Genomic DNA, 21,683 nt, shown 5'->3' on the forward strand with positions numbered 1-21,683 from the left:
CCCCCCCCCCCCCCCCCCCGGCTCTGTTGCAACTGTTCTATCCTGCACCTATGTCCCCTCGTCTGCTCCTAAGCGCTCTTCGGGGGCCACCGAGTGCCTCATTCCAGTAAGACCATGTGGGTAAACCCTCTGGTCGCGTAGCAGGGCTCCTATTCTCACAGGCATCCTTGGCGTGAGAGGCAGGGGGTGCAGCGTTGTCCCTAACTAGCGTGTCCTTGGATCCCTGGTGGCTGCTCTTTGTGCAAGGACGTAGCTGCTGGCGCCTGGTGCTCTGGCCGAGTTTCTGCCCGAAAGCAATGGGTGTTGCCCTAAACCTTGCCTGCTCTGTCCCCAGATGGTGGCAAGCCAGAAAGCTGTTGTGATCCAGAGCGCAGTGAGGGGCTGGCTGGCTCGCACCAAGTACCTTCGGGTGCGCCGGTCGGTGGTCTATCTGCAGTGCTGCTGCCGGCGCATGCGGGCTCGCAGGGAGCTGAGACGGCTCCGGATCGAGGCGAAGTCGGTGGAGCACTACAAACAGCTCAACAAAGGCATGGAGATCAAAGTGATGCAGCTGCAGTGCAAAGTGGATGAGCAGGTGAGTGGGCCGGTCCTCCTGCTGCCCCAGAGCTACAGGGGGATTCCTGGGCCTCTAGCGTTGGGATGAGCCTTAAAGCCAAGGTGCTGACTGCTCAGGGGCATGTTTGCGAGAGTCCTGGGGAACTGCGTTCTGCCTTGCTAAGTTCCCCTAGCAGTCTACGTTGGATCGTCTCCTCCTCCTCAATGTTCCTGTGAGTTGTTAAGCAGTAGCCATGCTCCACTCCAGAGGTGGCTGCATTTCACTCCCTTAATGATGCTGTACAATCTCCGCTCCGTCTCTGCATGTTCTTGAACCATACACTCTGTGCTGAGAAAAGGTGCCTGGGGGAAACGCCACTCTACCCTTCTCCTGGGAAGCACTGTCCATTAGTGCAGCCAGACTTCGGTTCTTTTCCGTCCCAACAGTACCTGACTTCCTGCTAGTCCCTGGAGACTTGGATCGGGCTCTTCTGGCAGAGCAGGATCCTGGACGTCTTGGCTCAGGACAGATTTCTAGTTCTGAACCCACCTAACTTCCTACGGCTCAGCCCTTGGGGGGGATAGTGGAAAGCGAAGGTGTGGGGAGTGAGGCAGTGCAGATGGAGCAGCTGGCTTTGTAGGGCTGGAGGAAGGCTGCAAGCGGCAGCGGCTTTCCCTGCTCTGGTCTCCTCTCGGGTATTTCATGGGGCGCCTCGGGGACTGAGTGGGCACCATGTGGTCATGCCCCAGCAGCCTTCGAACCTCTCTTCTCCCCACCCCTCTCCCGCATGATCCAGCGGATGCCACTTGTGTAATTTCCTTGCGGTGCCTATTGTCTGCCCCCTCCCCCGCCCAGCAGCGTCTCTGGCTCTGCTCGTGCCTGGCATGCCGTGTTCTGTCGCTGAATATTTACCAGCGGGCGCCGCCATCTGTCTGCCTCCCATGTCTCGTGGTTTGCTCTCTGCTGGGGAGGGGCTTCTTTAAATCAAACCTGCGTCCCTGACGCTCTCTGGCCTATGGGGTAAACCCCATCTCGCTGCTCTGGGGTGGATCGGGCGGCCTGGAGAGCGGGCGTAGGGGCAAAGGGGACTTGGGAAAAGCCAGGCACTCTTGGGCCAAACACCTCCGGGGTGGGGCAGGGCAGCGGCCCGGGATCTCTGACAAAGGCTGGCCCCAGGGGGGTTCCTCTGAGCTGTGCAGAGCCTGGGAACAGAAGGTGGCCCAGTGCCAAGGAGCAGGCAGGCCAGGCCCAAGGCAAGGAAAGACCGGCCTGTAGGCTGGGGCTGGTAAAGCAGGAAACTGGGAGTCAGGACTCCTGGGTTCCATTCTCAGCCCTGACACCGAAGTGGTGGGCCTTGGGGAAGGTGTGCCTCCTCCCGTGCCTCAGTTTCCCCAGCAGTGTCCTGGGGCTGACCCCGCTCGGGTTGGGGGAGGCACTGTGGATAGCACCTCATTTCCAGGGAGCTGTTCGGCTTTGCGGGGGATGATGGGGCAGCCTGGCGGGATGAGGCCGAGGCAGCTTCTCTGGATTTCCCCGCTCCCGGTTCCCCGCTGTTTAATGCTCAGATAGGAATCACCCAGTTCCTCCCCTGGGACCCTGCAGGCCTGAAACGGCTCTTGACTGCTGCCCCCCCACAGGCCAGGGAGAACCGGAGCCTCTCGGAGCAGCTGTCGACACTGAGAGCCTCCCACAGCGAGGAGGTGGAGCGGCTGCGCGGTGAGCTGCGGGGGCTGCGGGAGGACAAGGCACAGGAGACGCGCATCCGGGAGCTGCAGGAGCAGCTGCAGCGCGTGGAGTCGGAGAAGAGCAGCTCGGAAGGCAGGCTGGGCCAGGAGATGGAGGAGCTGAAACAGGTGCGGGGCAGAGGCAGGGTGACCCTTGACTGTCCGGCTAGCGGGCAGCCAGCAGTAACACTGAGGGGAGTTAAACGTCCCTTCCTTAGACCTGGTCCCAAAGAGCAACGATCCCCACCCCCGTGGTTAATGGGTGTGACTCAAACCAACACTGAGCATACGGGGCAGCTCCAATAGCTGGCAGCAGTAGTAGGCTGGTTATCCTCTCTGGCTCAGCCATGAGAGGGGGAGGTGACGCGAGCGTGCTCCTTGCTAGTGTTGCAAAGCTCTGGTGACTTAACAAGCTAGTCTATACGTAGACTTGGCAGGAGTCGATTTTTTTTATCGGTAAATGTCAACCACCATAAATATCCCTGTACGCACAAACCATCAAATACATCCGTCGATATTCGAAATGTAAACGGCCAGAAACGCTGCTTGACATTAACCTTCTGAAAGCAAACCCGGATTGTTTTGTATATCTGATGTAAGAAGCTGACAATCGGGTTCAAGTTGTAAAGCTTTAACTCTCGGGGTCTCCGCATTGTCTGATCCCCTCCCTGCCACCGAAGTTCCCACAACTGAAAATTTGAATAAAAAATTGAAGCAAACACTTAAATCCTTGATGCTGCCCAATCAAAAGTAAAACTGTCAATAAATCTCCCACGCAGGGGCCTGGCTACTCTCCAGGCCCCCTGGCTGGTGGGGTAGAGGAAGGACCGGCCCTGCAGCCTGTGATGGCCCCATGTGAAAGAGCCTGCCTGGTCTCTGACCCCCAGAGCAGGTCCTCTCGCCCCATAGCTCTGGAATGCTGTCAGGGGTCTGGCCCCACCGCCCATCCATCTCTCTCTCCCGCCAGCGCCTGACTGAGCTAGAAGCCATGAAATCCAATCTGAAGGAAGAGAAGGACGCTCTAAACCAGCGGATCATGGAGCAGTCGCAGGAGCTGGAAGGTAAACTCTGCCCTGCCCCTCCAGTCCCCAGCCCCTTTGCACCCAGCACAGCAGGAATCGGCTGGGGGCTGAATTCTATGGAAGCCCAGCGAGAGGCTCCGGCTGTGCTCACCCGGGCAGCCCAGCTCTGTCGGCAGGGTGAGGCTGGCAATTTGTGACTGCCAAGCTGAGACTGGCCCAAAACTAGGTGGGCTGGTTACTGCCAGTCACGGCCCCAGCTCTGTGCCCAGCCTCGTCCCAGAGGTGAGGTCTAGTGTGGCCTGAGCCTGGCGGCTGAATCTGTGGGCCCGCTGGCCATGCGGCTAAGTTCCCAGCTCTCTCCTACTAGGCCTCCAAGCCAGAGGAGAGGTTTTCCAGGGGCAGCGCAGCATTGGAGCTCGGCTGCCTAAGCCTGAAGGGGAACCAGCCCCCCCTGGCGCTGGTGCCTGGGCTCCTGCACAGGGTGGTCACTGGGTGGGGAGCAGAGCCCGTCCCAGGTCCAGGCCTGCAGGCAAACGTTGCCTTCTCTGCTCTCCTCCTCCCCACCCCCCGCAGACCAGCTGCGCCGGCGCGTGGCGGCGGAGAGCCAGGAGCTGCTGTGCCAGCTGGAGGGGGAGCGGGCTCGCTACCAGAACCTGGTGAAAGAGTGCGCCCGCCTGGAGCAGTGCTGCGAGAACCTGCAGGACGAGGTGGCCTTCCACAAGGTGAGCAGTGCGGGCTGGGCTGACACCCCGGGGAGCCAGGCGAGGGGTCACAGGAAAGCTCTCGCTGAAGGATTCTCACATGGAGGCCAGACGGGCAAGGAGGTGGGCAAGGAGCCTGGCGGCGGGTGCCTTGCTGGTCTGTGCTGTGTCCACTCAGTCCCAGGGCTCGGCCGTGGCTCTGCAAAGCGCCCTGGAGGTGGCCCTAGGGTCGCTCTGTGTTCAGATCCGTGCCCTGCCGCTGAGAACAGATCCGCACCATCGGCACGAAGCTGGCTGGGCTTTCGAAATGGCGAGGAGCCCAAATCCCAGTGACTCCACATGGTGTCTGGCCCCCAGACACCGCCAGCTCTCTGGGAAAGTCCCAGCCCGAAGCTAATGTCACAGCTGCACCATCCACTTCTGCCCTGCTCCCCTGGAGATCAGAGGGGAACGTCTCTCCGGTTCCCATGGCGGGACTCCCAGGCAGGCAGCACATCCACTGGAGGACAGAGGCACCCCGCCCTGTATCCGTCACGACTGGGCTAGGGAGCGGTAGCACATGCCCATTCCAAGCTATTGATGTGTGGTCCAAGCTGTCTCCCCTGCCTAGTTCTCCCCATGCTGACCCTGCTGCCCATGCCCTAGCCCCCCTGTAACAAGGACTGGAACTTCAGCCACCGTATAACGCACCCTTGTACCTTTCCTCCCCGCTCCAGCGAACCCCCAGCCTCCAAAGGTCCCCTTCATCTGACAGCATCCTGGACTCCGAATGCAGCTACCCGTCGTCTCTGTCGACGGCGCCGTCCCGGGATGATGCCGACCAGCAGAGCGAGGTGAGACGCTTTCACATCAAGCAACTGGCTTTGGTGCATGGCTCTGCTGCCCTGACTCCGGGTGGGAAGCCGAGCGTCTGGGCTCTGGAACGAGCCGTGCTGTGGTTTGCATTGCCCTGGGCAGGGAGCGGGGGAAGTCCTTTCTTCAGAACTGGCCAGCTGCCTGAGACCAGATGTTCCCTCTCGTCCGTGCCCCCCAGAATCCTGTCTGATCCCTGCTCCGGATCAGCCCAGCGTGGCTGCAAACTGCAGCCCGAGAGTCGGGTGCCTCACTCGCCCTTTAGTAAGAACAGTGTCCCCGAGCATGCCCTCCAGCCCTTTGCCCCTTGATGGTGGCAGCGGCACCCAGCTGCCAGTCCCATTGGCACCAAACTCGGGCCGGGAATCGTAGCCAGGCCCTTCTGACTGGGTGGGCTGCACTGGTGATCTCGTTGGTTCAGCCCAGTTAGTGCCTGCAAAGACGTGGCCTTTGACTGGCACCTGTCGCACAGGGCTCCGTGCGCTTCCTGTGGCAGAAACCTCCCCTCCCGTGTGAAGTCTCATCAGTGGGGAAGCTGCCCAAGCTCGCAGCTTGGTGGCAGAGCCAGGACTAAACCCTGGCGTCCACTCCCCTGTGCTGCCTCCCGGCAGACGTGCCCAGCGTTCCCGTGTGTGCGACTGGGCTAACCAGGCCGACCTGTCCTGCCATCCCACGGTCCGATGCCAGGCGTGCCCTTTCTGCTCACTCCTGGAGGGTGCCAATGGGCTGTGGGTTAGTGCAGAGCTTGGAGTCAGGCGCCGCCTGCCCAGTGCAGCCGGATGGCCCAGTCTAAGTGGGGCTCGGTGTCCAGCGTCCAACACACCAGGGATGGTACTTGAATGCATCTCCTTGCTTCCTTCTCCACCCGTGCCTTCCTCCCCACAGTCTCCATCTCAGTCCCTGGACCAGGAGAGGGGCCGCTGGAGGCAGAGGCACGGGTGGAGGAGGATCAGATCCGACAGCCCTCCCTCCTCGCTGGACGACGATGATGGCCAGGACCCCTACGAGAAGGCTTATCTCCTCCTCCTGGGGCAGCTCAATGTGGTCACCGAGGACCTGGCCAGGACCCGCGAGGAGCTGCGCAGGGCCAAGGTTCAGCTGGCTCACGAGAGGAAGCCATTTGAGATCTTCAAGCGCCGGGTGAGATTCTCACCCATCCTGTCCCTCGCTGCAGCAGTTTTTGGGGGTGGGGAGGGCCTGCTGCCTGAATGGCCGGGTTCAGTCTCCCCCTTCTGCCCAGCAGAACATTGCAGAGATCCTGGGGTTGAACAAGAGCCCGGAGAAGATGACCGAGGAAGACTCGATGATGGAGGAAGACTTGAAATATGCGTATGATGCCGTCCGGGTTTCCAATAAGTGAGTCTGTTTACAGACCTGCTTCCCCTGCTCAGTGTCTCGGCCATGTCTGGGTTTTCCATAATGCTGCAGTGGAAGGCTTAAAAACCACCCCTGGGGGCACGCCCTCGAGTGGCGGATGGCCCTGGGGGAGCAGCAGGCTGTCTGAGGTTGCAGGGACGCATTTGTGAAGGAGAGGCGAGACGGGGTTTGGGTGGCAAGAGCCAGGTCAGAGCGCTGACAGTGGGAAGTGCGTGATTCGGAGTGTGGAGATTTCAAAAAATTCCAGAGTCTGGTCTTCTGGGTTCTATTCCAATCTCGGCCTTTGACTTAAGCAAGCTGCTTCAACCCCTGCTTCAGTTTCCCTTGCTGTAAAATGGGGGAAACTTGCCTGTCTCACCCGTGAAGGGGCATGGAGATTTGTGAGGCCTCCCCAACCTCCTGCCTGGCGAGCCAGTCGCTGGCACCTCCGAGTTCTTGCCTTTCCTTGCAGGCTACTCGAGAGCCAGCTGCAGGAGCAGCAGCAGCAGCACGAGCAGGAGCTGGAAGGTCTCCGCCTGGACGTCTGCTCCCTGAAGCAGTTGAGCAAGCAGCAGCAGAGCCTGATCCAGGACCTGCAACTGCATCAGGAGGAAGACGGGCTCCAGCACCAGATCGTCCAGCTGAAGAGAGAGAACCTGGTAAAGGGGGAGTGGGCCTGTTGGGTTGGTGGGAGCATTGCATGGCTGAGCATGCAGTTAAAGGCTCGCTACGTGGCCAGGCTAGGGCTGGTGCTGTGAGAAGGCTGATTGCTGGGTAAACGCCCTGGTGGAGCACCCCCCCCCCCCGCCTCCCCATGCTGGCTCGTCGAGGGCGCATTGCATGCTGGGACTTGGGCTCCTTGAAGGGGCCATGTGCCTATCAGAGACGACAGTAGCTGGGGCAGCATTCTGGCCAACTGCTTTTCATCTCCTGTAAGGCTGTCCCAAAGAGGTCTTGCTGCTGGCTGGGAGGGTGTATTGGAAAGAGAGCCCCCCCTCCCCCAAGCACCAGGTGAGGCTGGGGGTGAAGTCTCTGGACTATCCTTTCCCCTTGTGCTCCCCAGGATCTGGCGGGGCACCTGGAGAGGCAGGAGAAGAGCACGCTCAAGCTTCGGAAGCAGCTGAAAACCTCCATGAAGCAAATCCAGGATCTCACAGGCAGGTGCCTCCTGTGACTGGACCGGCTGGGGGGGCAAATGTCCTTTGGGGGGTTCTGCTCCCGACCGCAGCCCCCAGCCTGGCTTCAAGCACAACTGCGGCTCGGCCTCCTCACCGCAGGAGCAGTGGGGGCTGGTGGGAGGGGCCTGAGCTCTCGTTCAGATGGCGAGGGGCCCCGGGCCTGGTGATGGCACTGCCAAGCCCTGAGCTCAAGGGCATGGGCCCCTCCTCCCCCAGGGCCTGCTCAATGAGACCCGCTATGCCAACGAAGGCAGCAGGGCAGAGGTGACCATCCGTGCACCAAGCGCTCTGCTAATGCCAGTTTCAATGACACCCTCTCTCCCCCCCACCACCCTTACCTGCCACGGGGCGTCGCTACCCATCTGCACGAGAGCGGCTTTGCAGCCAGGAAGCGGAAACGAGCCTCTTGCTGACCGATGACCTACCAAAAGGGCTTTTCTTAGCCGCTATTCTGGGCTCGCCTTGTGTCTCCTAATAGCAAAGCTCCCACACAGTCCTTAACCTCCGTGCTTTGGGCTGTGCTCCCTGAAAGTCCCCCGCTGAGCACAGCTGCCAACCCCAGAGCAGTGCTAGCAATGCCTGATGAATTGCAGAGTCCGACTACTCTGATTCCGTGTCCCCTTCACTATTGTGGGGTTCAGAGCGGCAAGCACCCCCCTACTAGATCAGGCCTACCCCAGAGCGGGCTGAGCAGGGAGCTTTGCAGAACTGGGGGTGCTGGAGAGGGAGGTGTCGGCAGCTGATGAAAGCTGGTGGGTGCCACGGGATATTGGACATTCACAGATTAACCCTTCACTTGCTCGCCTCTTAATTCGCCAACGGCAGCTTTACAGGGCTGCCTGGCAGCATCCATCCAGTTCACTCTCAACCCAGTGGGACCGATTCCATCCCTCTAGCTCTAGTATCCCTCTGCCTGGGGCCAGCTTTCCTGGCAGGGGTTCCCCAGGCAGGGTGCGGGCAGAGGTGGGACGCCCAGTCCCTGCCCCACTTGGGAGTCAGGTTACATGGCCCCAGAGCATCAGCTTGGAGCCGACTCTAATGTTCTTACTCCTTCCTCTGTGCAGCAAGCAGAGAGGCCCAGTTGCTGGAGCAGAAGGTGAAGGTGGAAGAGATGGAAAGGCCCCTTGATGATGCCTTCGAGGGCATGTTGGGGTGCAAAGCAGAGGATGAAGGGCGCCTCATCAGGACCATCATCACAGGTGGGGGGGCTGGAGGCCCACGGGGAGTTGGGGCTGATGGTCTGTCTACACAGCAGTGCAAGTCCTGGCTCAAGCCAACGCCCCCTTGTGTCCACACAGATTGTGTTCCCCATTGGCTCAAACCTCAGGGCCCAGGACACTGCAGAGCCGGAGAGGCCGGGACTCTCCTATCCCCAGTGGCTTGCGTCTAACAGACAGACGTCCTCGGGGCCTGTCATGCTAGAGCAGCAGCAAGAGGCAGGGGTGATGCTGAGCAGCATATGCCGAGGCATCAATCCCGTCACGCGTGCCCGCAGCCATGTGGTGCCAGTCTCCCTGCTGCAGCGGGAACACGGTGTGACGGGTTGGATCACAGAAACCCCCTTGGGAGCTGCCACCCGATGTGCCAAGACTACCCCTGCTTCTGTTTTCCCTGCCAGCTCAGGACTCCAGCACCCCGTCTTGCTGAATTAGACACTCCAGTCCACTTCAACACAGACCCAGGGTCTGAATCACTTGTCCCAATGCTGCAAGTTTACCCAAAAACAGCTCACAGGAGTGTGCTTGTCTTTAGCACTCAGATGCCCAACTCCCAATGGGGTCTAAACCCAGATAAATCCGTTTTACCCTGCATAAAGCTTATGCAGGGCAAACTCATAAATTGTTCGCCCTCTATAACACAGATAGAGAGATATGCACAGCTGTTTGCTCCCCCAGGTATTAATACATACTCTGAGTAAATTACTAAATAAAAAGTGATTTTATTAAATACAGACAGTAGGATTTAAGTGGTTCAAAGTAGTAACAGACAGAACAAAGTAAGTCACAAGCAAAATAAAATAAAATGCGCGAATCTATGCCTGATCAAACTAAATACAGATAAGTTCCTCACCAGTTCCAGAGTGCTCCCTTTTACAGGCTAATCTCCCTTTAGCCTGGGTCCAGCAATCACTCACACCCCCTGTAGTTACTGTCTTTTGTTTCAGCTTCCTTCAAGCATCCTGGGGGGGTGGAGAGGCTCCTTCTTTAGCCAGCTGAAGACAATGGGAGTCATTAAGATTCCAAACCATCATTAATGGCCCACACTTTACATAATTACAATAGGCCCTCAGAGTTACATTTTATATTTCTAGTTTTAGATACCAGAGTGGTACATTTATACAAATCAGATGATCATACTCAGTAGATTATGCACTTTGTAATGATACCTTACAAGAGACCTTTTGCACGAAGCATATCCCAGTTGCATTATATTCACTTATTGCCAAATTTTTATAAAACTATCCCAGTTACATTATATTCACTTATATTTATATAAAACCATGTAGACTGCACAACGTCACACACGGCATGCAGAAAGGCTCGTGGGAAGGCACTCACAGAGCAGCAGGCTGGGACTGAAGTGTGGATTGCTTGGCAGGATGACAACTGGGGAGGGAGGTGCCCGAATAGAATCGGCGCTAGGAGAGGTAGAAAATGGCTCTGGAGCTGGGAAAACGGCGAGGTGCAAAATCGCTCGGTGGAAAATGGGGGCAAACTTCCCCTTTCTGAGCCCCTCCCGGGGAAGGATCCTTGGGCAGGTGCTTTAGGGCATTGGGCTTCCCAAGTTGCTCCAGAGCTTCCACATTGCGCACGCCTTTCTAACTATACTGACATCTCACGAGGAGCATCTGGGAATGGGACGTTCCCCATGGCCCGTGCAGAACTTCACTAAGCTCCTCTGCTACGTCGCCCTCCACTGCAGCTCCCCTTTCCACCCGAACACCCCGCACGCCTCGTCCCATTCATCCCAGCCTCCCTGGATGCTTTTTGCTCCCGGAAAAGCAGCCAGTTCTGGGATAGAGCACATCAGTGCTACACAGGGAGTGAAGAACATTGTATCCCTTTGAAACCTGCAGGGTAATGCAGGTACACTGGCAGAACACCTGGGGGTCTGGCCAAGACCGGGGGGGGGGGGGGGGGGGGGGGCCAGTTCGGAGCGGGCGGGGGGCGGGGGGATGGCCGGGGGTGAGCGGCGCTTGGTTTGCTGTCTGGTCGGGAAGGCACATGAGGTTGAGTTGCCCCCTTTAACGAGGGCAGGAACCCTACATGGGAGCAGTGACTAACAGACAGCTCTGACTTTGAAAGGGGATGTGGGTTTTCTGCCTGCTCATTCGGGTTCCATTTATTTGGGGTGGATGGGAAGTCTCCAGCCCCACCCTGGTTAGTGCTGGGCCTGGCCAGTGGTGGCTCTGTGCTTATGAGCAATGACTGAGCTCTTGTGAGTGAGCAAAGGGATTAAATCAAATCCACCCCCCCCCCGCACGTGCCTAAGTGGGAGAGCCCAGAAATGCAGCCGTGGGGCAGGGGGGTGTGTGCATATTAATTTCCATCCGGCTGCCATGAGACAGCCCCCAGGTGAGCCATGATGTCCTCGCCATGAAACACAGCCCCGGGACAGATTCCAGACGCCTTTCCCCCCAGGGATGGGGGCGAGTAGTTGCCCTGGGGGTGCTGACGTGCCCCTGGCTCTCCTGATGCAGCAGCTGGGATGTGGGGCGAAGGCTCCATTGGGGCTGGTGACTTGCGCATTGCGGATCTGTGTCCTGCCAGCCACCCCCAAACCGGGGGCTCCTGGCTCAGAGCAGCACAGCCCGCACCCTGCGGCGTGGCCGGCTCTTCGGCCGGAGGGTGCCTGTCAGCAGCCGGAGGCCTCCTCCCCAAACGCTGTGTAAATAACCAACTTCAGCAGACCTGCAGGACACAAGCAGGAGCCTGCTAAGGGCGAAGCCAAACTGGCGAGGAGGGGAAGGGGGCTGGAGCAGGACAGTTAGCAGGAGCTTTGCTCCTTCAGGGGCAGGGAGGAGGCTTGAAATTGGGGCACTGAATGCAGGCCCTGTCTTGTCCGACCTGTTGCTTGCTACGACCCCTCTGCTCTGTAGGCCTTGCCTCCTGTACTGAGGATGGCCGCTCCGGTGGGGCAGGCCCCAGCCTGTGACTTGTGGCTCAGACCTCGGGCTCCTGGCTGTTGAGGGAACAAGCCATCCCGGACTCACTCGTCCCCTTCTCGCCCTGCAGATTTCAAACCGCAGCAGAGCCCTGGTGCCGTCCCCGGGCTGCCGGCCTACGTCCTGTTCATGTGCTTCCGGCATGCGGACGCCGGCCACAACGAGCACCAGATCCACTCGCTCTTCACCGCCGCCGTCAGTGGCATCAAGCGGGTGGTGAAGGTACGGCAGGGGGCAGGCTGGGCGGGGGGATCATGGCCCCTCTGTACTCAATTGCTGGCTTGCTGAGGGGCTGCCCTCAGACACTGGCTCCCTACCGCTAGTGCGTGCCCCCCCCCCCACCCAATTGTTCCATCTTGTGCCTGAGCTGTCCAGAAATGCCCCCTGCGGACCCCAGACATGTCCTTGTGTGACCTGGGGGAGGGGCCAGGGATCTGTGATGCCACCCTCCCGAGGGTGCCCGTTGAGGACCGCTTGGGGCCCTGGGGCCGGGGTTAGAGGCGGGGTCAGCATGGCTGCTCTGGGCCACTGCCTGGCTCGGAGGGGCGGGAGGCCTTGTCCCACAACAGCAGTGCTACTTACGCACATGGGGTGGATTGGGTTTTTTTGGTCTGGAAGGAGCAGATGGGTGCCCCGATGGGGCGGCGCAGGCGAGCAGGTCAGCTCCCTGGGGTCAGCCAGCGGGAGCCTGAGGCTGCTGGTTTTTTGCCTCTGACCAGAGGTGGCCTCAGTCACGGAGGGTGCCCCACTGCTCCGCTCCACTTGCTGGGTGTGGGCTTGGGGCTGCCAGCAGGGAGGGCTGGGCTGCTGCTTCCCCCCCCACTGGGGCCCCCCCGCAGAGGGAGAGGCCAGGGGTGTCTGGGGGGCAGTGATTGGAGGAGATGGGGGGGGGGGGCATGTGGGGGAAGAGACCCCTCGCTCCCAGTGAGAGCCTTGCTGAGGTGTGTCTAGCCCCAGTGGCTGGGGAGAAGAGCAGAGGCCGGCTCTCGCTGCAGTGTCAGTCTCCTGTGAGCCGGGCCTGGGCCTGAAAGGAGAAGGGAGCAAACACGAATACTGATGTGATATTAATCCTTGTGTCTCAGGGGCTCCTCTGCAGGCTGGCAGCCCCCCAGCCTGGAGTGCTGGGCCCTGCAGAAAGCACAAGCGTGCGCTGGCCAGGCCATGCATGGCGCTGCCTCTTCCTGCAGCTGCATTTGTCTCTGGCAGTGACTTTGCCGGTCTGGGGCAGTGACTGCTCCTCCCCAGCACTGGCTGCATCAGGGCTCTTACTGCCTCTCAGCAGACGCTGCTCCCTGATCGGCAGCCGCCCATAGAGTACATCCCGACTACCCTGATAGCTGGGGCCCCATGGCACCGGGAGATGGAGATCGCTGGTGCTGGCCCAGCTCAAGCCCCTCCAGCCCCAAGCTGCTACGCTAACTTGGCCGGGAGGGAGAGGAGAACTAGTCATTCTCCCCAGGTTTGGTGGGAGAATGGGCCCCGAGGAACCCAGGAGTCCTAGCCTTTCTCCAGTGCCTGGCTGAGCAGCGAGGGCTCTGAATCGAAGCTGGGCCAATTGGCTCAGCTCACCTGGAGCCTGGCTAGAAACGTGAAGTCGTCAGAGCTTCCTGTCGCTCGGGAAGCTACTTCCCAGCCGCTGGCCGGGCCCAGCGGTGCTGGATCTCAGGCTCGTCCTAGCCTGTCTGTACTCCTGTGTCTGTCCAGCCCTTCTCCCGTTCGCCCAGCGCCATGTTAAAGTCGTGCGCCGCAGGTATTGCCGAGCCCCATGCACCCCGGTCCCCTCGAGCCCTGGGCAGAACAGAGAAGCAAAATCAGGGCACCGAGCCAGGACGCCTGGGTTCTATCTCCGCTGTTCTGCAACCGCCTGGTCACCTCGGGCAGGTCACTGCCCCTCTGGGCCTTAGTTTCCCCACCTGTAAAATGGCCTGAGTCAGGAAGAGCTCTCCAATGCCAATGCCGCTTCTGAGCTCGTGAACGTGAATCCCAAGCGTGCTTGGCCCAGCTGCCTCTCCCCACAGCACCCGTCTGTCTGTGCTGGGTTAATGAGGCCCCACCCCGCTCTCCCTTTCCAGGAGGGAGTTGGGGCTCTGCTGGGGGGCAGCAGGGAGGAGAGGCTGGGGCCTGGCTGAGTTGGAAGGGACCCCCTTTGCTTGTACAGCAGAGTTAGGTCTGTAATTAATAGCAAGAGTGGCTGTGGGGTCCCTCTGCTCAGCCGCCCCTTGGCTCTGTTGCCGTGGTGTGGCTAGAGGATCCCAGATGGGATCAAGGCATCCTCTCCCCCAGCAGGGCCTTGCCTCTTGGGGATGCCCCGAGGATGGATTCGGGGCATGTGGGGCTCAGATCCCCTGCTGCAGGGGTGCAGAGCTGGCAGGAGTACTACCATGGCCCTGCACACCTGAGCCAGCGCTACAGGAGGCCTCCAGCCATGTGCTCTGTGAGTGGGGCCACGGCTGCCAGCTGTGACCAGGGTGTCTCTGGAGCAGGCCCAGTGGTGACTGGGGACCCCAGATGCTGGTTGGGCTGTCGGGGAGCAACTGTAAAATCCAGGCCTCCCGAGGCGGCCAGGGGCACAAAAGGAGGGGCTCGGCGGGGCTGAACACAGCCCTTTGCGTCTGCTGAGTGGCCCCCTGTTCTGGCCCTCGCACTGATTGGGGGAGGGGGTTGCAGACCCCCAAGCAGCAGCTGGCGTTGCTGGTGTGCCCACGCCCTCTAGCGCAGCTGCCTGGCACAGTCTCCTCATGCTCCCTGGAGTTGGCAGAGTCTCCACCAACGCCTGATGCGTCGCTTTGTGTCTCCCGCTCGCAGAAGCACAGCGAGGACTTCGACGTGGTGGCGCTCTGGCTCGCCAACACCTGCTGCCTCATCAACTGCCTGAGACAGTATGGCGGGGACCAGGTGAGGGCACGGGGCCTGCTCCAGCACTGCACCTCCTCCCTCGGCAGCACCAGCGGCCCTGAACCCCCGGCTGGGGGCTGCAGAACAGATCACGGCCGGGAAGCAGCAGGCATGGGGCTGGCACCCTGGGCGGGGATGTTTGCCTTTAGTAGGCTCCCCACTAGTTTCTTCTGAGACCAAGGTGGCGCTGAGTCAGGCCTTGGCGCTGGCTTGGCCCACTGTTTGCTCAGTGGAGGTTTGCTTCAGTTTCTGTCCCTTGGGGTCAGTCGCTCCAGCCCTCAGCCTCGGGCAGGATCTGGCCGGGCCATGGTCTTGCTGCTCCGATGGGATGCCACTGGCTTACACCGCCCTGCGTGTACTGGCTCTTTGCCTGCCATCCTGTGCAGCAAATTGCACGTATTGAATTTCATCTTGCTGATTTCACACCAGTTCTCCAAAGAGCTGCCTGTAGGCAGGAAAAGTCAAATGGGGGACTAACCGGCGAGGCAGAGGCCCCTGGGTCTGGTTCTGGGTGCCACGCTTCAGGGAAGATGTGGATAAACTAGAGTCCAGAGGTGAGCACCGAGAATGAGAAAAGGTTTAGACAACCTGACCTTGGAGAGAAGCTGAAAACTGGGCATGTTTAGTCTTGAGAAGAAGAGCTGGGGGATGGGAACCTAATTAGCCTTCAAATGCGTTAAGGGCCGTTACAAAGAGGACAGTGATCAATTGGCCATGTCCTGCCTTCAGTGGACAAGGAGTGATGGGCTTAATTTGCAGCAAGGGAGGTCTAGGTTAGATATTAGGAAAATCTTTCGAACTCTCAGGGTAGCGACACTCTGGAGGGAGGTGGTGGGATCCCCGTCCCTGGAGGTTTTTAACAGGCTGGACGAACACCTGTCAGCAATGGCCTAGGTTTGCTTGGTCCTGCCCCAGCGCAGGGGCCTGGAGTCTGACCTCTCGAGGTCCCCGACATGCCTACGATTCTATGGTGAACCACAACCCAGACCCCCTGGCCTCAAACTGGGCAGTAGCTGCTGGCCTGGGGAGGGGTCTCTTCCTACCGGCAAACCCTCTACCCCTGAAGGGCTGAGGAGAACCCAGCCAGATCCCCTCCATGGAAGCCCCTGAGACCAGCATCCTCAGGGGATGCTCTGAGCACTAGAATAGGATGCCTGGGTGACCTTGGGCCAGTCCCACCTGTACCGTGGGGATACTGGGTACTGCTGGGTGCTTTACTCCGCCTGCCTCGGGGAGGGGGGCAGGGGAGCTTATGGCGGTGGGGACGGAGTTGATCTTTAGTCACTGACCTGTGTCAGGTGCGCCGAGATCCGTGGGTGGGAAGGACTCTGGAGGGGTTGCTGGGGTGGGTCCCTATGCATGGCTATCCCACAGCTCTCTAGAGCCCAGGGAGGGGCTCTGCCGTGCTCCAGCACCTCTCGGTCCACGTGGTCCTAGAGCCCGGCCATTTGCTCTCTGCAGAGCTACCGGCTGGCCAACACCCCCAAGCAGAACCAGCACTGCCTGAGGAACTTCGACCTTGCCAGCCACTGCCAGAGCCTGGGGGACCTGGCCATCCAGATCTACCAGCAGCTGATCCGCGTGGCACAGAAAAAACTGAAGCCCATGATTGGTAGGTACTGGCTGGGCCTCCCGGGAGTGAGCTTGATGTGGAGAGCTGGCTTCTGGCTTGGTGCTCGAGGCGGGGAGGCCATGGGTAGGCCTGGCATAAAGGGGCCACTGTGGGCTGGGAAGACCTGGCATCTTGAGAGCAAATGGCCCCTGTGCCCCTCAGTACAGACCCAGAGGGACCTCGTTACCTGCCAAGTGACCCTCTGGGATTGAGGGTGGCTGGGGCAGTGATCTGCCACTTACCCCCCCGGTGGGGGGAGTGAGGAGATTCATGGCATGAGCTGGGTGGGGGGCGGGGGAACAGGAAGGTCCCTGCTCTGCCACCCACGTGAGCCGCCTGGCTGAGCGACGGCACCCTCGGAGCGTGGCACTCCGGGCTCGTCTGGGTCCGCTCCGAATGGCAGCGAGCGAGGGAGCAGGCTGCCCTGGCGGGAGGGGCAGGTGACTCACCAGATGGCAGGAGCCTGGCTGGAGGTGCAGCCCCCTAAGCACAGCGCCTGCCCGCAGCAGCAGGTGAGCAGTGGGGTCACGGGGCATGCACAGGGTGCTGCCCAGAGATCAGTGCCCAGGACATGCCCAGCCCCCGTGGGCACCGAGAGCAGAGCCAGCCGCAGCAGACAGGGCCCTTTGCTCCCGGAGGGAAGGGCACTGGGATTTCAGCACCGCTGGCCAGGCTGAGCTCAGCCTCTCTCCCTCCGCCCTGCTAGTCGCCGCCATGCTGGAGAGCGAGACCATCCAGGGCTTGTCGTCGGCCAGGCCCCCCGGTTACCGCAAGCAGCCGGCGGCTCCCGCCTACACACTGGACTCGCTCCTCCAGCAACTCAGCTCCTTCCACGAGGCACTGGGGAGGCACCAGCTGGAGCCCGTGGTCGTGGGCCAGGCCTTCCGGCAGCTCCTCTTCACCGTCAGTGGCGTGGCCCTCAACTACCTGCTCCTGAGGAGGGACGCCTGTTCTTGGAGTCAAGGCGTCCAGCTCAGGTCAGTCCGTCCCCTCCCCCCTGCAGCGGGGCTCGGCTGCTCCCCAGTCAGGCTGGTCTTGGCCTGGGGAAGGGAGACCCCGGGCTGGGCCTAGAGCCAAACCTGCCGCCTCCTGGACACAGCCCCTGCCCGGGGTTTTGTACCTCCTAACCTGGGCTCGGCCTGCATGGCCTAGGCACATCCTCCAGAGCTTGGGCTTGGGAGCCGGACCCTCCTGAGCTCTGGCTGACGCCCTCGCGGGCATAGGGCTTATCCCACCTGGCCAGGGTGTTGGTAGCATCTGTAGAGGGGGAGGAAAAGCTAGACTTGCCAGGCTCCTATGGTGCCATCAGGCCCAGCTACTGTCCAGCTCTGCCCCATCACTGGTGGGGCACCTCAATCTGACTGCATGTATCCTCCTGACACCCCAGCGGTGGCAGTAACCCCCCCCCCCCCCGAGAATTGAATCCCAGGGAAGCTTGCTCTGCCAGAGACCTTTGCCAAGCTGTGCCTGGCGTAGGCACGTCCCGGCTGGCCGTGGGCCCACGAGTGTCGGGGGGACTGCATCCTGGCTGACTAGTCTGGGGCGGGGGGAGAACTGGGCCCAGCCGAGTGGAAAGGAAGACGATGGTCAAACTGGGGCCACCCGCTCCATTGCATGGGCAACAGGGAGCCTCGTCCTGGGCAGTGCGGAGCCCAGGATGGGGCTTGAACCCTGGATGTGTGGATCTGGGCTGAGCGAAGGAAGACACGAGCTGTCATAGCTTCCGTCCCCGGTCCTGGCACTCGAGGGGGACAGCCACGCTGGATGCATTCATAGAGCTGCGGCCACCAAGAGCCACCCCGCTATGCGCTGACTGACACCCAGGCTGGCATGGGGGAGCCTCTCTGCAGCCGGGGAGGCCTCCCCCGGGCAGCTGCTCCTAAGGGGCTGGGCCTATGGCTGGAGCGTCTTGGTGTGGCTCTGTTCCAGGTACAATGTGAGCCAGCTGGAGGAGTGGCTGCGGGCCAAGGGCCTCCAGCAGAGCGGCGCCATGGAGGTCCTGCGGCCCCTCATCCAGGCCGCCCAGCTGCTGCAGGTGAAGAAGACGACGGAGGAAGATGCGGAGGCCATCTGCTGCCTGTGCACGGCGCTGTCCACTCCGCAGGTAACCGGCTGCTCCAGGAGCTCGGGGGTGATGGGCCACGGGTCTGGCCTCTGCCACCCTGGAAGGGATCGAGGCTCCCCAAAAGAGGGAGTGGTGATGGGGGAGGCAGCGTTTGTTTGGGTAACTCAGGCTTGAGGGGACCACCCACCCCATGAAGGCAAAGCGCTCGGGCTGCCAAGGCCAGTGGCTCTGGGAGCTGGTACCAGGATGTGGCCCCTGATTCAGCCCCAAGGGCTCCTGGCTAGTGCCCAGGGCTCCTGCTCACTCTGGAGCCCACAGGAGGGCCCCTTTTTCTGTAACTGCCCCAAGCTCCACCAGCCAGGACCTGGCTTGGGGTCCCTTCTCTGCTCCCCTAGGACTCCGTTTCCTGCCGGCCCTGGCATGGGGACCAGACGGGCCCTGTCGTCTTTGCTCGGGACTTGCTACCTTGGTGGGCTTGGAAGGGCCCTGGAGCTGAGTTGGCTTGAGGCCATGGGCAGGGCTGGAAGGGCCCTTGGACAGACTGAATTCTCAGCCTGACTCTAGCACCCACTCCACTGACCACCGTCCAGCCCTGTCACCTCTGCGTTCCCTCCTCGCAGATCATGAAGATCCTGCGGGCCTACACCCCCGCCGCCGGGCTGGAGGAGCGTGTCCGCCCCAGCTTCATAAGCAGTGTCGAGGTGAGTGAGTTCTTCTCTTCACCCCCTCCCCTCCCCCCCGGACTCAGTTGCCTGGGGGGGCGGGGCTCTGCCCCACTCCTGTCCTCCCTTTGGCTGTGGGGCAGGGGAAGCTTTTATTCTTTGTGCTGGCAGGCAGCCGGGCGGAGTTGCTTTAGCTGCTGCTGGAGAATTGGGGCTGTGATGGCCTGGTGCTTGAGCCAGCCGTGGCTGTAAGGAGGGGGTGGGGGGCTGTGTGAGTGAGAATTGCTGGAGACTGGCTTGTTTCTCCCCGCACAGAACCGACTGGCGGACCGAACTCCAGCCGGCCCGTGCCAGCTGCTGGTGGACACGGCTCACCTGTTCCCCGTGCACCTGCCCTTCTCCTGCTCTCCCGTGCAGCTGGATGAGCTCCACATCCCTGACAGTGTTAACCTGACGTTCCTGACCCGGGTCTGAGTGATGCTGCGGCGATGCTCCCAGGAAAGATGCAGTCTCTCAACCGTGCATGCAGCAGCCCAGGCTGCAGGGGCCTGGCTGCCGTGCCCTAGAAATGCCCTTTTCCTTGGAAAGGAGCCAGCGGTTCAGGCTGAAATTTCAGGGTGCAGGCATGAGACTGCTGCACCGGAAGGACGGCTCCAAAGGGCTCCAGAAACGGCCCCTTCTTAAAAGTCAAAACTCCGGCGGGAATTTCCTTTTGGCAACGTCTACTTGCCCAGCTCTGCCGCATGCCTGGCGCATCCCTCCCCCCTCCGAGCCCGAGGGCTTTTCACCACGGGCCCTCGGGAAATGCTGTGCGGGAGGGTAAAGGTGCCTCCCTCACACGCCAGAGTGAGCGGGGCAACGCGGGGCGCCCGTGCTGTGGGCTGCGCGATCGCTGACTGACCCAGCTCCCCTGGAACTGCAGTGCTCCCTGGCAGGGGGTGGGTTTACTGCACTTAGGGCAGCATCTGAGCACGTGGGAGCAGGTTTAAAAGCGGGTCCTGAGTGTGGCTGGCTGGGCAGGGAGTCCCCGTTGCTGCTGAGTGGGGAAGCAGCTGCCAGGTGGAGCCAGGTTAGGGGCTTCTCCCCCTTGCTGCAGGCGGCTGCTCTTGGCCCAGGACCCACTGGGCAGCCATGGGTGTCTCTGGGGAATGCTGTTCCTGCCCCCTCGGCTGCTAGGGCATGGGGGAGAGAAGCTAGGCCTGGGGGCTGCCTGCCCAGCAGCTGGGGGTGGGAGGTGAGCTCTCTTCATGCGGCCTGTGTTCAGTGAAACGCTTGTTTTAAATTGTGTGAAGTGAATAAAAGTCTCTTTAATAATAAGCTGGAGGCTGGTCTCCCTCCGCTTCCCGCGGGCCCCTCGCGAGTCGCCGAGCTCCGTGCCAGGCTGTTGGGGGTGAGGCTGTACAGCCTCCCGGGCTTTCAGCAGGGGTAGTATTGGGAGCTCTGCTCTAGTGAAAGGACGGAGGCCACCTCCCAGGCTGGAGCACGACTTGAGACCCCTGGTGAGGGGAGGCTTTGTTAGGCGCTGCAGACACGGGTCACAGGTTGCCTCCAGCAAGCCTCAGGCTGTGTCCTTTACCTCGGACACCAGACACCTTGATCCTGGGTGTTCACAGGTCCTTGGGTGAAAATCCTGATGGAGTTTAGCACGTGCGTCTGACCCCCAGGCCAGGGAACGTTTTCCCCACTTCCAAGGGGAGAAAACTGGGGCAGTGGATGTGTCCATGGTAGCGCTGGGCTGGGAACCCAGGTATCCTGGGCTGCAATAGGGGCCTACACGCTCCATCCCTAGCTAGCACCTGGGCCTTCCTCTCTCTGCTTCTGCTTGAAACTTTCTGGGGTGCTGGGGCAGAACACGCAGGCTCCCCAGCCCCCGTGTCAGTGCACTGCATGCTGGTCCATCTCGTCCCCCTTGCAGGGGATGTGGCTATTTGGGGGGGGGGGGGGAAGTGGACGAAATCGTCATCTGTGCAGAGTAAACTCCCAGCTGGGGCTGAATGAGGGCAGCACGGCTCCCAGTGCTCCTGCAAGAGGAGCGTTACTTGGCAGCCCTGGAACTAGCAACAGCCTCTGTTTGCCTGATGTGAGTTAAAGGGCGCTCTGGCCGGGTGTGGGAGTGAGGTGGGGGGTGGGATCTCAAGCTGTAGAGGGGTCAGGGCCCAGCTGTTCAGTCCAATTCTTCCAGGAAAAGTTCTACCCCCCCCCCCCCCCAAAGCAGTTCCTGCCTCTGCCCAGCTCCAGACAATCACACCTGGCCTCTCCTCTAAAGGAGTCTGAAGATTTGCTAGGGGAGGGGGATACTCTTACCCCTGTACTTCAGCTCAGTAGAGTTCTCTGATTTAGGAGAGTCCAGGGCTTATGGGTCTGGGGTGTGTGCTGTACCCTCCTGGGGCTGATGTGAGAGCACCAGCCCAAAACCCGTGCAAGAGCAGCACTGCGAATTCCCTGGTGCTCGTGCCATGGGCGGCCTCTCCCTTAAGGGAACATCTGGGCAGAGACTTTGAAGGTTCATGAGAACAGCTATACTGGGTTAGACCAATGGTCAATCCAGCCCAGTGCCCCAGAGGGAATGAACAGGGAATCAAGTGATCCATTCCCCACTGCCCATTCCAGCTTCTGGCAAACACCATCCCTGCCCATCCTAGCTAATAGCCATTGATGGACCTGTCCTCCATGAACTTATCTAGTTCTTTTTTGAACCCTGTCATAGTTTTGGCCTTCACAACATCCTCTGGCAAGGAGTTCCACAGGTTGACGGAGTTGTGTGAAGAAATACTTCCTTTTGTTTGTTTTAAACCTGCTGCCTATTCATTTCATTTGGTGACCCCTAGTTTTTGTGTTCTGAGGAGTAAATAAGGAAGTGTTATTTACTTTCTCCACACCAGTCATGATTTTATAGACCTCTATCATATCCCCACT

The 21,683-nt window shown here is 60.4% G+C and overlaps 1 protein-coding gene across 1 annotated transcript in view; it reads left to right on the forward strand.

The window, feature by feature from the left end:
* The window catches only part of LOC112119638 (unconventional myosin-Vb-like), a 46,650-nt gene extending 27,409 nt beyond the window's left edge, over nucleotides 1-19,241 (forward strand). Inside the window, exons 19-35 of the mRNA XM_026654928.2 lie at nucleotides 335-574; nucleotides 2,173-2,388; nucleotides 3,227-3,320; nucleotides 3,855-4,003; nucleotides 4,699-4,815; nucleotides 5,720-5,974; nucleotides 6,078-6,190; nucleotides 6,663-6,849; nucleotides 7,254-7,351; nucleotides 8,437-8,567; nucleotides 11,604-11,755; nucleotides 14,339-14,428; nucleotides 15,890-16,040; nucleotides 16,747-17,017; nucleotides 17,970-18,144; nucleotides 18,726-18,806; nucleotides 19,083-19,241. Coding sequence (XP_026510713.1) covers nucleotides 335-574; nucleotides 2,173-2,388; nucleotides 3,227-3,320; nucleotides 3,855-4,003; nucleotides 4,699-4,815; nucleotides 5,720-5,974; nucleotides 6,078-6,190; nucleotides 6,663-6,849; nucleotides 7,254-7,351; nucleotides 8,437-8,567; nucleotides 11,604-11,755; nucleotides 14,339-14,428; nucleotides 15,890-16,040; nucleotides 16,747-17,017; nucleotides 17,970-18,144; nucleotides 18,726-18,806; nucleotides 19,083-19,241 — 2,679 coding nt within the window. The remainder of the gene's footprint in view (nucleotides 1-334; nucleotides 575-2,172; nucleotides 2,389-3,226; nucleotides 3,321-3,854; nucleotides 4,004-4,698; nucleotides 4,816-5,719; nucleotides 5,975-6,077; nucleotides 6,191-6,662; nucleotides 6,850-7,253; nucleotides 7,352-8,436; nucleotides 8,568-11,603; nucleotides 11,756-14,338; nucleotides 14,429-15,889; nucleotides 16,041-16,746; nucleotides 17,018-17,969; nucleotides 18,145-18,725; nucleotides 18,807-19,082) is intronic.
* The last annotated feature ends 2,442 nt before the right edge of the window (nucleotides 19,242-21,683 follow it).

This window comes from Terrapene carolina, unplaced genomic scaffold, assembly GCF_002925995.2.
Source record: "Terrapene carolina triunguis isolate 2854851 unplaced genomic scaffold, T_m_triunguis-2.0 Scaffold194, whole genome shotgun sequence".
NCBI lineage: Eukaryota > Metazoa > Chordata > Testudines > Emydidae > Terrapene > Terrapene triunguis.